The 16,058-nt window shown below is 29.2% G+C and overlaps 1 protein-coding gene across 1 annotated transcript in view; it reads left to right on the top strand.

Moving 5' to 3' along the window:
• The first annotated feature begins 4,051 nt into the window (after window positions 1–4,051).
• The window catches only part of LOC107451568 (uncharacterized), a 31,466-nt gene continuing 19,459 nt past the window's right edge, over window positions 4,052–16,058 (top strand). Inside the window, exons 1-4 of the mRNA XM_016067712.3 lie at window positions 4,052–4,468; window positions 9,271–9,335; window positions 10,720–11,011; window positions 12,972–13,178. Coding sequence (XP_015923198.1) covers window positions 4,390–4,468; window positions 9,271–9,335; window positions 10,720–11,011; window positions 12,972–13,178 — 643 coding nt within the window. The 5' untranslated portion in view covers window positions 4,052–4,389. The remainder of the gene's footprint in view (window positions 4,469–9,270; window positions 9,336–10,719; window positions 11,012–12,971; window positions 13,179–16,058) is intronic.

The raw sequence follows: 16,058 nt of genomic DNA, 5'->3' as shown, positions 1-16,058 counted from the left end.
TTTTTCTCCATTTCGTTATTTAGCTCATTGTAAGTACCAACTCTCAATGCAAGCTGCGGTTTCATGACTAATTGATGCAGAACGTCATACCTTGTTAGAAATTTCTCAGAAAAAATGATTAAACAACAATTTATTTAATTGTTATTTCACTATATTCAAACAAAGCAGTCAAATTACCATAAGACGGTATTCAAACTGTTAACTGTGGAAAAAACGTTTATTAACTGCTTTCACCTCATACTGTTAAACAACCAGAAATTTATCGCACCAACTAGGACCATCTAATGACGTCCCTTCTCTATTCAGCTGGGTTCATATCATAGCCAAGAGGGCCTATCTGTCAATCTCATGACCGACAAGATTGGGGTTCGTATCCCAGGGTTGACATCCCAATATTTCCTTTCTTCCCTTCAACACACCAGTGAACAGCACTCCCAATTCCAATGCCCACTGCCAGACGAAAAGTCTAGCTCCAATGTCCAGTTAAAACTCTTTTTTAACGGTTTTGAAAAATGCTGGTGGTGAATGGTTAAAAAACCATATAGTTTTGCATTCATGGTTTTTTAACCATGCTAGTTGTAAATGGTTTAAAAACAGCAAAGGTAGAAAATGTTTCTCACCGTAAACTTTACGGTTAATTGGATGGTCAGACTGCCTCCAGCTATTTTACCATAATTTTAGAATGAAAATTTTAACAATGTTTCTCACAATTACATTGAATAATTATGAGTTACAATCTTTGAAAAATCCTCCACTCTGGCAACATCTGCTAGTTATTTTTCTTCTTAGATATTCTTTAAAAAAATAAGGGGACAGCAGCGAATCCTTTTTTTAAAACACTAAACTGGTTTCTTATAAAAATAATTAAGATGGGTTGAGGCGAACAAAAATTAAAATAAAAAGTGGTTTTTTTTTTTTTTTTTTGCTACAGTGGAAAAAATTCTGGATCTAAATACTGTAAAAAGTACTGACACTCAATAAAGCACTCTGCCGATACTTTTTACTGTAAAATCCCTTTTTACCAGAACATGTTACGGAACAAAGAATCTGATATACCATAATAATTACCATAAAATCACTAAATCACTCTTCTTAACTTAATAATTACTGCAAAAATTACGGTTGAATATTTTACGGTAAAAATGGAATTTACGGGTAAATCGGATTTTTAGGATGATGCATCCAACCGTGCCTGTACGTTATACCGTAATTTGATCGGGAATTTTTTATAGTATACTTGATTATAGACATTTATTGTTTGAGAATTTATTACACTATTTTTTAAGTACTATTGTATGAAATTTGAATTACCTTCGGATAACATGAAGAATTTTGCAAATTTGCGACACATATGTTAAATTATGCAAAACTTTTAAATTGTAATCTCTGTCTGGCAGCGTTGGAGTAGTGGACAAATTTCAAATTATGAGGACAAGGCTGCAGATTTGATTACAAAATTTGATCACAATATTAGATTGCATAAAACAGTTTTTATTGCATAAAACAGTTTGGGTCATTCAGTTGGGTCCATAGAAAATTTTAATCAAAAAGTTCACGCTGATTTAATGATTTCCATCATTGGCCTAGATAAGTTAAGGATTTAACATTATTCTCTGTTTTAAAACGCAATCTTGCATTTTAAATGCAACTCCAAGTCTTTGGTATTCGAATTGAGTATGTTGTACGCTGGGCTTACTGGATTCGATTCTTATTAACCATGGCAAGGAAATTGTGAGAAACAGAGTACAAATGGGGTTTAATTTTATGATATTTTTGGAAACCTACTTTATAGATGAACCTAAGAAACGTGATCTATTTGGAAAATTTAGCAGAACAAACCTGCATTTAGCTAAAAATATTTGAAAATTAAATAATCGGAAATTTTACTGAAAAGGAAATTCGGAAATTTTTCTTAAAAATAAATCGATTTAAATATTTTGTTCAAGGCTTAATTTAAAGGAAGGTTATTAGACCAAGAAAAATTGTTCCAAGTTTATTTTTGAAAGTTTAATCTTTCACTATTTGTATCTTACAGATAATTTAAAGTTATGCACATTTTTATTAAAAGTTGTTTTTACTGTAATTACTTTCACAGAACCATTGTATATTTTAATTGTGATTCTAACTTTAAATCCACACATTACATCGATATTTTCGCTTACCGTATAGATCTCCCAAAAGCCTTTTATGTGTAAAATAGTTAGTATTTACATTATTTTCAAATGTTGTAAAGAGTCAACAACTGTAAAATTTCTTTTATAACACCTCTGTCAATCAAAAATAGCTAAAGTTGTTAATATAATGTGAAGATTCATTAATAATCAATTAGTATTTGAAATGCGTAGCTTCAAGCGTTTTAAGTATGCAATAGCGGTGTTTTTCAATAAATACATATCTGACTCGGTCTGATCACTTATTTTAAAAAATGGCATAAAAAAATTACTTTTTCTTCCTTTCGGTACATTTTTAATCAGATTTTTAAATACTGATAGAGACTATTTCACATGACTACAATTTCCTACAATTGCTACCTATAAATTAAAAGCATATTTTCTAAGCATTTGTAAGTAATTGCATAAATATAAGAGTAACAATGGAAATCATAAAGACGATGTTTAATTTTTTAACTATTTCACTAAGAAAAAATTAGACAAAATAACGATAAGAAAGAAATCATGCAATGGTGATTTCTTGATTACATTGTAATACCCAAGAGCTATAACGACATTAGTATAGCTCTATGAAATTCAAAAGGAAATCCAACAGCAGTAAAAAAATATTTCATGGGCAGTAAAAGTCTAATTTGTTATTATTTTTATCGTAATTTAGGTCGTACAGAAAATGAACTGTGACACATATGCTGTCGCGGGGTGGAATACAGTTAATTAACAAAAAATAGATAGTATATCAGTTAGATTTAATCCTCAGCCTCGTCAAATGCCCTTTAGCCACTTATCTATGATGTCCAGAAGGGATTTGGTAAACCAAACGGACATTTTCATAGAATATTACCATACAAATTTGTACGTGTTGACCAGTTACTGCGTCATTCATCTTACTACTTTGCTCTGCAAGGTGCACTTCCCAAAAAGTTTGACAGCAACTCACTGCGAAGTGTCAAATACTCGATGCCTTCTTTTGTTTTTGGATTTAGTAACTTTGCCTCCCTCGTAGATATAAAAAAAAATTTACTTTGGAAGCGAGCCACACTGCATGACCCTTTGAGCAAGCCAGCAAGGTACATCTCTATAAAAACCAGAATAATCATTTCTATTTATCTACGAACGTCTTTTCAAATTTTGTGATGATTGCCTGCTGAAGTATAAAGCACGCTACTGGTGATTTCGGGTCAATAGCGTAGAACACCTTTCCATTGCAAATTTTTTAACAAGGCGTAAAAAGAGGTTCCGCGATCAAACCTGACACGTTAGCTGCTTTTTTGTTGTAATCAATGTTGCTCTTCCTCCCGTACTAACACCTTTGGCTATTGTTTCCACATTATTGCTCATCTTTGCCAAACAGTGCAAAATTTGTGCAAACTGGTTGAAGAATTCGTTCAAACCAGCCGTAGCTGGGGTTCGAACCTGAATCACCTCATTTGGAGGCAAACCTATCCCCTGATCCACGGTGGTTTCTACCATCGAATTGTAAGTATCACGTGATTGTGGCATCACGTGACCTTATTACCCCGTACCCTTTTCTTCTATAGGGACTACTCTGTACAACGCTGACAGGGATGGTCACTGTCTTTATGGTTAACATGTGGCTAACACCCTCTTTGCATTCCACGTAGCTTGCCATTTTCACTGATTATCCTGCATAGTTTAGTTGAAAAAACTACTCCTTTTTATGTGACCTAAGCATTTTTATTTCAATAAAACGCTAATGAAATAAATCGGCTTGATAAATTAAATAATTATCAAGAAAATAAAACTTAGTTCTACCTCAAAACAAATAAAAATTAAAAAACAAGATCTAAAAAATGAAACCTTACAATAATTCCTATCAGAAATGATTTGACAAGTGATTGCTATGACAACACTGCGATATTGCTCTTCTTATCAGTATTGTCATTGGTAAATAAGGCTTACGATCTACATACTTTTGAAACTAAGACCTGATAGTCAAATGTATGACAAAAAAATCAAAATCAACTCGTTTTTTAAGCATCAGAACTATACGAGTGTAGCATTCATCGCTATTCTAATGAACGCTATGTTATAATCAAAATATCGATTAGATAGTTTCGGAAAGTGAAACAAAAGATAGAATTGTTTTTCTAATAGTGATAGTGAAAAGTTAAGCAAGCTGATTTAAATAACTCTCATTTTAAATCATGGTATAACGTGAACAATCATACATTTTTAAATGTTGCCAATTTAAAACGAAATGTCGATGTATGAGAATAATGCTCTTTTCTTCTTTTTGATTTGTGTTGTTTCCTTAGTCAAATCTGTGGAAAATGCAGGTATTTAAAAAAGTTTTTTGATTTATTAGACATTATTAATCTGAGAACTCTTAATGCCATGACCAAGGTCCTAAAAACTTCATTAAATTTGTAATGTAATATATTTTAATTATGCAAACAGTAATGGTTAATACCAAATTATTTTAAGGTTAAGATTGCAGTAATAATATTTTTATTTATTTATTACATAAACTCCTATACGTACGACAATCGACTCATATTACTTTTCTTATAGCATATTTTCAATCATATAAATATTTTCAAGAAGACTGAAAGCATTTTTTTCATTTTACTCAGTTTGTAAACAAAAAATATAAAAGGTTACAAAATCTGAAAAATATTATAGATATTCTTAATTCATATTTAAACCTATACAAAGCTACCCCGACGTTTTCACAACAAGTGTCATATTTCAGCTTTTTCCTTTAATTTTTTGAAGAAAAAAATCACATTTTTAACTGTTTAGTCCTGAATTTTATTGCAGTCATAAGACATACTCGTTCATTACAAAACAAAAGAAAATAAGCTTTTTCTAGAAAAAGAATTCTACAATTTTCTTATTAAAATCTGAGTACATTTGCTGCTTTATCTACTCTAACAAGGAAATCCGAATCAATATAATTCTATCAATTGCAAACGAACTTCATTTTAACCAAACAAAAATATCTTGTCACCTTCTTCTCTATTTTTCAAAACAGTTCTTCTAGTTGTCAATTATTTTTTTTAAAAAAATCAGTTTGTTTAAAAAGTTTTCTTAAAGAAAATAATTCCTTATTTAGACTTATGTCTTATGCAATAATTTCCTTTCCAAACATCTAATCTCACAACTTCTTTTGTTTATCCGGCTGTTTTAGATACTTTTAACCTAATTAAAGCAATAAAATCAGACCTATTGAAGCTAGAATTCTATATTTTAAAAAATATGTCTAGATGCCACTCTTCAAATTGGCTAAAAATATAGAAAAAAAATATGTTACTAATTCTTAGATTGTACATCACTCTTAGTACTTTAGGAATAGTGATGCGAAGCGGTCTGTTAAAGAGTTAGTGAAATTTTACAATACCTTTTTAATCAATAAAATTACTTAAAGTGATTATTATTATTAAAATTAAGTACAGTGACCATTACTTATTAAATCACTATAATATGAATACTTAGAATTTTATATTTTTTTCAAGTTCATATATTTCTCATATCAATAACAAATCTTATTCTGACTTTTAAGAATAAGAAGACCAAAGTTACTTATGCGGATTACTGTTTGTTAGGGAAATTGAAAAATGAGAGTTAAAGATCAGAAACAGTTGATACCGAAGAGTGCAAATGAGCACTATTCGTGAATTAAAAAAAGTCACAGAATTCTTATAGTTATCCAATTTTGATAAATTTAAATTTAAAATTTTAGTTCGTGTTTCAAACTGTCAAATGCAGATTAAGCAAAATTAAAATATGTATAATTAATTTAACTTTGAGTGTATTAGCAAAATTTTAACTTTGAGCATTTTTTTTCCTGAAAGTATAGACATTCCGGCTTATGAAATTTAACATTCTCAGAACAGAAAAGATTTTAATAGATAAGTGATAGCTTACAGCCATAATTCAAAACTACCGTGATATGGCAAATAAAAGCACTAGATTTGATATGAAGGTCTAAGGCCCATTTGAAATTTCTAACTAAGTACATCAGGCTGTAGGGGTAAAAGAGAGGAAGAAATTTAAAAACTGCTATCCGTATAACTAAAATATAGTTTTCAATCCATTTCATTTCGGTGGAAGAAATTAAATCAGCAAAAATAATCCAACTTCATTAAGCCTATTAGTTTAGATGTTACAAGTGTTTTAGGCTCGAAAATTCGGTTTATTTACAAATAACTATTTACAATAGCGATCAAGGAAAAAGGAATAAAAAGCTTTTATTAAGTCAATAAATAAGGAGTTTATTCATCACCCTTGCTTCTTAGTAATTGCATTTTGACCCAACTTTATTCAAAAAGCACATCCCAATACCAGTCTTACATGCCTTACATTTTCCCTATTTTAGCTGATAATATTCTATCGGAACAAGATTAACATCAAACTCAACTAATGCGATATACAGCTTGACCAACTGTCGAATTATAAACTGGCTACTTAACTTTATAATGACTTAGTTTACCACCACTTATTTTTATAAATAACAATAAGAAACAAATATTTTTGCTGCATTTATAGATACTTGATCTTACCTAATTCGAGGTGTTGGGATTTAAATTCTAAAATTAGTTCTGCTCCTAAAACTGCAGATTCTTTTTTTAAAAAATTACATTTTTGGTCTATTTTTTGTAGAAATGAGCAAGTTTAAAAACTTTATATATAATAGGGGTCGCGTAAATGTTGCAACAAACTCTTAGGGAAGTTAAAACACATCATCAGGATTGAAATTACATAGGAACCCAAGTCCAGAAATGTACTCGGCTAAGGGCGCTCCCTCTATTATGACCTGTTCAGAAGTATACGAAGATATGGTTCATAATAGGAAAACGCTCCTAGTGGCTTATGTCTACATTTCCGGGCATGGGTTCCTATGCAATTTTAGTCCTGATGATGCGCATTAGCTCCCCTAGAAGTTTTTCACAATATTTGTGCAATCCCCTGTTGTTTATAACGTTTTTTAAAACTTGTACATTTCGACAAAAAATAGAATAAAAGTGTCATTTAAAAAAATTGTAACTTGGCGAGAGAAACCAAATTCAAATTAGAAATCAACAATGTGAAAATATCCAAGTTTAGTTAAAATTCTCATGCTACAGAAAAAAAAAGTTTTTCAATGTTATCTCTCTTCTCATTGCATATCCAACTAATTCGTCGACCAACTAGTCTTAGAGCTAAGATATCCGACTAGTTTCAATAACGTTTTTTAAATATTAATATAAAATTTTAAAAAAACTAACTTATTTGTTTCATTATGTGTAAAAACTTAAAAACTAGCAAAAAAAATTTTAAAATAGTCATTGTTAGATAAAATAAAAATTAATAATAAATAAGGCATTTTTTGCATATACAATAAACACTTCAAAAGAAATTTCGATCACTTAAAATTAAAAAAATCTTTTGAGGAGTTTATTTAGAAGTCTATTAACTATTTTTTGAACTATTATCTTAAAAGCAAGTGCATATACTACTGAGTTAAAGAATCAATGTACTAGTTAAAAAACCAAATTTTTACAATTTTCGAACTTGTCTTTACGAAAAAACATGCATAAAAAATGAAGTTTTACTTTTTTCTCTTATTCTGAAGTTCAAGACGTGTGCTATAATCGTAAACAATCATGAAAATTTGCAGACAATTATTTTAAAAACCTTGTTTAAGGTGCTGTAAATTTTGAAAAAAATCTGATTTTTAGATAAACGCATTTCAAGTCTTAAAATCTTTAGTCTTTCCACTGTGATCACCTTGCATAAAAACTGCTATAACTTTGCAAATAAGTAAAATACAAACAAAAGCAAAGCATTTTTAGAAAGCTAAGAGTATAGGGATTTTAAACTTATAATAAACTCAATGTTGAAAATTTTGTCCAAAAATATGTTTTTGCTCTTGTCAGATACCTTAATAAATGACCTACTGATACCACAGCAAATCATTAAGTTATAGCTATAAGGGTCATTGATAATTAACAAACTATCTGCGTTATGAATTAATAATTTGCCCATTAGTTAACTATAGTCATCCTATAAGTCAGTGTTTCCCAAACTTATGACTCTTGTGTACCCTTTCTAACTTTTTCGTAACGATGTGTACCACTAGTGAAAAAATGTGTACCACTAATAATATTTTTTTACTATAAAAAAGTTGCACAAAAGATAAAAATCACAACTGGCTGTTGACACCACTAGTTATTAACTGTTAACTGTGCAAAAATAGCCAATAGAAGAATACGTAATCGTAAATTTTCATAGCTAGTTATGTTTTTTTAAATGAAAAATTCTGAAATTTCCGTTTGTTGCAAGATATTTCGCATAAGAACGCATACCCCCTCTAAACTGTTCCCGTACCCCTGGGGGTACGCGTACCACACTTTGGCAAATACTGCTATAAGTAAATACCTTCAAATTCTCAATTATTCCTATTAATCAATTAATGAAATAAATACTAACTTCATAATTAACTAATGAACCCCTCATAGTGAGTGAAGCAAGGAAGATTCTCAAAGGAATCAGAACGGTAAAAAATTCTCAGATTGGTTCGAGAGGATGTGTTAAGACGGAGTATGTTTTCTCTCGTAAATGTGTCGCTGGAAAAAAAAAACATTAGAGCTAGAAGTTAAAAGGACGCTATACCGGGAAAGAAAAGTTTCATGACAAATTATCTTTCACCTACATAATTAACTCAAATTTTAAGCATACAAAGAGTTAGAGCCATGAAGTACCAAGTAATGATTTTTGTCTTCAAAATATCAAAATGCAAACAAATTATGGGTAACTCTGGGTGACGCAGTGAAAAAGTTATCCTGTAATAATTTGTCTGAAAATTTAAATGACGATTCAATATTTTAAAAGCATTTAGCAGCATTTGAAACTTCGTAGTTTTCTCTGGGTTTAACTGAACTCACATTTTTCAAAGCTTCAAATTTTAAGATGGCAATGGAGGAAAAACAAAATTTGCCATGAAAAAAACATTCCGTGGTACAACAATCTCATAAAAGAATGTCTATATATTTTCAGTTTGGTCCAAGGGAACAAGTAGAGACCGAGACTCTTATTTCTTAATAAATTTGTCGGAGTTCATTCATAGCATGCCCGATTTTTATTTATTTCTTTACAGAATGCTCCACTAATTTTCTAAATGGAACTGAAACTCAGCAAATCGAGTTAAACAGCGGGTGTACCGTAAGTACTTTACATATACTTCAAATGCATTTATTTGTCAGCAAATTTCTGTTTGATTTTATAACTGAAAGAAATCTTTTTAACTATGTTGTTTACGAGATCCTAATCCTTTGTATCCTTTACGAAACTAATGATATCCCTTACGAGAAATATTATTTTTTGTCCAACACGGGCGTAACTTTGTCAAACGTAAACATAACTTTGACTAACGTACTCTTATTGTCTCAGCAATATTGGGTCAAAATATGTTCAAAACGTACTCATCACGTAAAAAATATCCGTAATTAAAATACTTCATTTTAAAGTAGATTGTTTTCAAAACCGGTTTTGAAAATATGTAGATATTTCAAAAGAAAAGAATAAAACCTTATTTGAGAAAAAGATTATTGCGTCGAAAATATCGCCTCAGACTGCGGTTTATAATTATCTCGTGTGCATACAGATGCATTTAAAATGATCATAAATTATACACTTTTTCTTACAATGACAAGGAAGCCTGTTATGTGGAATAATAAAATGCACGGAGAAAAAAATTCTGAAAAGATTACCGTACTGCATAGTAATAACATTCTGTTTTTTTTTTTTTTTTTTTCTTTTTTAATAAAATAAAACATTAATTTGATATATATAACGTACTTAAACCACTAATTTAAAAATTTTCTAGTTCATATCGTAACGGTTTTCATCGGATATTCTGGTTTTTAAAATTATAGTTCTTATTATGACATATCTTGTAAAAGGTACAAAACTGAAAAGTAAATTTAACCGAATAAATGGCTTTGATGACCGGCTATCAAGCCTCCTTTTCAAATCACTGTATTTTACAGTTATTAAATTTGATCACTCATTATAAAACCCTATTTTCTATTAATTTCCCCAAAATCATTATCAAAGCACTTCGGAGAAAAAAAAATTATCGAGATTTTTGGTGTTCCCCAAGAGCCAGAACATGGCAAATTTTGCCTTACTCCGGTAGTTTCGACCATATTTTGTTTCTCAGTACGATTTCAAATTTTATATACATAGATTAATACTTAATAATTATGCTTCAAATTTAAAAATTAATACTTAAGATTGAGGGGTATAATAGCACTTGTTTTCTGCACTCTTTAAACTATTTTTTAAACCATTTTTTTAAATCATTTTGAAGAAAAAATTCAATGTGTATATTCCATGCGTTCTATGTGTATGTGTGTTTCTATGTTCTTAAAATGTATTTCTTGATATTTATCTAAATTCTTTCCTTTAATCACGTTTTTTAACACTTACTGTAGCTATTATTATGCCCTTATTATACCATCTTACTCTTATTTTAAAATGCCATAAAATAATGATTATTTTTTTACCATCACATTTCGTTTCATAACAATATTATTTTCATCAGATATTTATTTATGAAAGTATAACTGTTTCGGACAAGAGCATATCTAGAATTGTTTTGAAAAACTCTCCTCTAAAGGAAAATTTTAATGGAACATCTGCAACTGTCACCATAGAGGAATATAGAGAAAAAGAGAAGAATTATGTACTCATAAATAATTCATGGATTATGAACTCGAATGAAACATTTAAAAGAAGTCATTTCAGCGAAAATTTAAAAATGAGAATTACGTTCTCTACTTCAGAAATTTGGTCAAACAGTAATGTCACACTCTGCTATGAAGAAATAACGTTTGGTAAGTTATTTCTTTTGTTCTTTTTAAATATACAACAAATTAAGGAATTAGATTCTCTAATAAACCTTACTATTGCACTGTGGACCAGAAGACAATGATCTTTGGCCAAAAGTCAAAATTAAATTTTCCAACTAAAATATGTGTAGGCAGTTTTAATATAGCCCAAATTAAGTATTCATAATCATTCCTAGCATTATAATTTACTTTTTGATCCGACGAGAGTACAATGCAGTGAGAAATATATTTAAAAAAAAATTTTTAATGCAACTTTTAAGTTTTAATGTCAGAAATATGTGTAGGAATTTCACCTTACTGTTACATTTTCATCAGAGTAATTAGTCTGAAATAATAGTACAATTTTTCAATTTGTTGGATTAGTTAATACTCTTGACAAACTTATAGTTTATATCTTATCATTTGACATTTTACAATGTTTGAATGACTTTCGAAACTTAGTTCCAAAAAGTTCCACGACGTAATTAGCTAAACTTTTTTTTGTTGTCTTCTTTGATGTTTCTTCTTTCGAAAAAAAACCCGCCTCATTTTTCCCATATTGCAAAGGTGGACTAAATATACCGAAAAACAAAACTTATGTTTTTTTTCATGATTTCGCGTTATTTTGTAATATTACTTCGGAAATGTAATTTGCTTTTCATTTGTAATATAAAATTAAGAAAATTATTATATTTTCATTGCTATATTTAATTATTTAAACAAACTATATTACTTTTTTTTATTTTTGCTCGCCATATTACAGCCACCATTTTGTTTTGTTTTTGGTATTTTTAGTGTATTTCAAAATTTCAACTATGAATTCAATTTACTTGCACATAAGAACCCCTAAATAAAAAACCCCAAATTCTGAAACAAATTTTATCGAAATACTAATTTTGGCCACGAAACCTTGGATGCTGGCCCACTGTACATTGTTGTTATCGTTTAACATCAGGGCAATGCCGACGCGAGATGTGTGATTCGTTCAATCTTCATCCAATTCCTTTTTTCCAGATTCAAATTTATAGTGAGAAAAATGTATAAGACAGGCAGCTTTTGCAAGTCTATGTTTTTTTTTTCTTTAGTGCGTATCCCTGTAATTTTAGACAGGAAAACACATTTCTGACTATAGGTAGTTAAGTTAGGTTCTGAAAATAGGTTTGAAATCGCATAATATGGAAATTTAGTTCCGTTTTCTGGTGTGTCTCTCAACCAATGTATATATATATACATATATATAAGCCATATGTCATCAAATTTAGCTACAGTATTAAAGTGTCTCAGATATTTACTTCGAATCTTATATGATGTGATTTTAAACAATATAGATTTGCTTATTATGAAAGTTAACAGCTATATATTTTTTGTGGTAAATAAAAATTTTCTATATTAACTAATAATTTTCAATAACAAAGTTTATTAAATGGATTAGTTTTTAATTATTATAGATAATATATTAATTTTATTATCTAATATAAGTTTTAAAAATTATTGGATAANTATATATATATATATATTCATTAAATCGATTTTTTATTACTCACAAAAATATTACTTTTACCGGTTTTTTAATAATTAATATTCCATCAAGTAAAACATCAGTTTAGAAAGTACTGTGTAAAACCTTTTAAACTTACCTTTAAAAAATAGGTGTAGGGAATATCAAACAATAGCGCAAACATCACTGCCGTTTTATCATTCCTTTCAAAAAAAGCATTCCTTTCTTAATTTTTTAATTCAACTAGCTCGAATAATTCATAATTGCACGAATTTAAAGTACGAAATAATCATATTTAATACACTTAATTCGTAGAGCTTATGATTATCTGATTTTTACACTTATACTTATGATTTTTATAAGTATTATTGTTTGATTATTATGTTTACGATTATAATTATTTATGATATATTATATTACATTTTATTTATGTTCACTTATTTACTAATTTATTTATTTATTTTACAGAACAGTTTGTAAATCATTCCTCATATGTAGAAGGAAATGTAATATCTCCGTGGGTCAAATTTGATGATGATTGGAATTACAGGCCCAACTCGAAATATACTTTTTACATTGACAAAAATATTAGCCAATCCACCAGTAACATTCGAATCACACTCAACGAGCTGGATGCTGATATAGCTATGGGAGAATATTTACTGATTGGGGCTGGTATTAATTATATTACATATAGATTCTTATATGAATTTTTAACAAACCTTCAAAGTTTTTTTCTAATAAAATCTAAGCATTCAATTTCATAATGATTATGATTGTTAAGTTTGGCTTTAAGAAAGTATTTAAATATGGCTTTAAGAACATATTTCAAAAACGTTCGAACTTTTTAATAAATTTACACTTTTGGAGTCTTCTTGCTGTTATCATTTTCCAGTGAGCCATAGAAAACAGACAAGAGTTAAGAACAAAATGAATTTCTTACCTAGAATTATGTACCAACATGAATATTTTTTTTAAATAATTGTAGCAAAATTTAAGACGTTTTGTGTCTGTTTAAAGAAATTTCATGTGCATATTAAAGAAGGTCGGAAATATTGGCGTTTGGTAAAGATAGCTTTGAAATCTTTTATTAGAAAACGCAGCCGATAATTTTGTGGCACTATTACAAATTGGCATCGAAGTTCTTTTCTGCTTCTGAAGCGTTGAAGTCTACGCTAGATCAATAAGAAGCTATCCCTTTAAAGGTAAAAATATTTTTTTCTCTTTTAATTTGCTGTAAAAATAGTGTGAACGTTACTTTAAAGCTTTTAATAAATTTAGAATAGCATAAAAAGATTATATGTCAACTGTCTGACTAGGCTGAAAGGCGGGAGAGCTAATGTTTAAAATGAAAGCAAATTGTTCTGCAATGATATCTGATGTGAAGATCCTGACTTCGCTAATGGACAGGCATGAACTCAAATGAAGAGGAATGTTCTTGACTAATAGTGTAGACTGAAGACGAAACCAATCAAAATTGCGGAGAAGTGAGGACAAACTAACGCTTAAAATAAAGTTAACGCTTTCTGGTGCAAAAATAAAAGACAGAACATTTCAGACTTTTCTTGAAAACGCGTGAAGTAACATTTAAAATGAAGCCTAATGAATTCTCATTGGTGTCTAGGGTAGAGAGAAGATTCTGAACCAAACTGACTTTAAGAGCATTTTAAAGGAGCGCCATCTTGGACTCTAGGTTAAATTTTTAATTCGTGTTTTCTCAATACTTTTTTAACTTGGCAAAGTTTTGAAGATGTAGCATTATTAGACAACAGAACACCTTTCAAAAAAAAGGATAGAAAATAAAAAGACCGCTTTATTAGATTAGGAAAAATAGCACTTGATAATTTCTAGAATTTCTCTGAGTTTTTCCACGAAACTTTAAAGCAATAAAATGGTACGATTTGTGGTTTTGAGTAAGTAATTTAAAACAACGTGTTTCACAGTTTTTAGATTTTTTAATATCTAATCTTTGTGCTGCTTAAATTGGTAAAAAAAATTAATTTTTTTGACACAAAAAATTTCCTTTAACGTTCATTGGTTAAAAATTTCCTTTAATGAACTGTTAACTATTTGCATATCTTTCAAAAACTGTAGTCTGCGAAATTGTATTAGCATAATTTTGTCAGAAAAAATAAATAGAGAATCTAAAATACCGTATACTTTATATCTCAAATTCTGATTCGGTAGCGACCATATATTGTGCATGTATCGAAAGATAGTGCCAAAAAAGAGTAAAATCCATAATCAGTTTTTTGAGAAAATTAAATGAAAAAGATTAAAAACATATTTAGAATTTTGTCTCCCCGTCTCGCACTTACATACTGACACTTCTCATATTCATACCCTGACTCTCTTACACCTTTAGTTTCAAACTGATATCTGTTGTAGAAAATAAACCTTCCCGACAAATGAAGAACTTCATATGCCTAGTATGACACACTCTACGTCTACTACGTCTTTCGAATTGAAGATTTCAAAGTTTTTTTGGCCATATGTCATACACTTCGATTTTTCCGCAATTTATTTCAACCAGAAACTACGTTTGAGTGCAATGTTTGGTGATGAAATGCTTTTATTCTTTACTCTTTTCTTTCCTTTATACATTCCATCGGATTCTATAAAAAGATCCTAAAATGATATCTAAAGTATTTTGCGATTTTTTCCACAATTAATTTTGAAAATGAAAATGATAAACTCGTTTTTTACGTTGCTCTTAGAAAATAAAATGCTCGATGTGAACTGAACGCTTATGCCCAGAATAATTTTTCGAACAGACCTTTGTGTGAAATTTAAGTTTTTTTTTCCATGAAAAAAAAAGCAAAATGCTCTCGAAAACTGTTTTTGTACATTTAAGAAAAAACACGTGAAATTGTTATGTATTTTTCAAGTGAGCATAAATTTCGTGAAATATATCTTTTATTTTCATCATTCAAACAAATTCCTCATCTCAATAAAAATCCCACAAGAAAAATGGTAACTGGACTTTTTTAATAGCCTTAACTTATATGAAAATCTGTTACACTAATTTTATAATTTAGTTTGCTATTCCAGTTCAATTAAATAAAAAAGAAAGAACACTTGAAAGGGAGAAAAAACAATTTTCTGGAGGGTTGGTGAACAAGTGTTTAGATTGTGTTCGTTAAGTGTTTAGATACGTTGAGTGTTTAGAGTTGTTAAATGTTTTTAATTCGTTAAGTGTTAAGAATCTTTCAGTGTTTCGATTCACTGTTATTTCTTGCGTATGTTTCGTAGGTTACATTAAAATTAAAATATTTCTGTTTCTACATTATAAGAGTACTGGGAAAAAAGTAAAGCTCTTTAAATGTTTAGAGTTGTTAAATGTTTTGATTCGTTAAGTGTTAAGTGTTTAAAATCGTTCAGTGTTTTGATTCACTGTTATTTCTTGCGTATGTTTCGTAGGTTACATTAAAATTGAAATATTTTTATTTCTACAATATACGAGCACTGGAAAGAAAGTAAAGCTCTTTAAAAGTAAGCATATTAATCGTAATCCACAAATCAAGTCAGAGAAAAAAATAGTCATTTCATTTTTAT

Source organism: Parasteatoda tepidariorum, chromosome 7, assembly GCF_043381705.1.
Source record: "Parasteatoda tepidariorum isolate YZ-2023 chromosome 7, CAS_Ptep_4.0, whole genome shotgun sequence".
Classification (NCBI taxonomy): Eukaryota; Metazoa; Arthropoda; class Arachnida; order Araneae; family Theridiidae; genus Parasteatoda; species Parasteatoda tepidariorum.
Note: the sequence above shows the minus strand (reverse complement) of the source record. Positions and strands in the feature narration are given on the sequence as shown.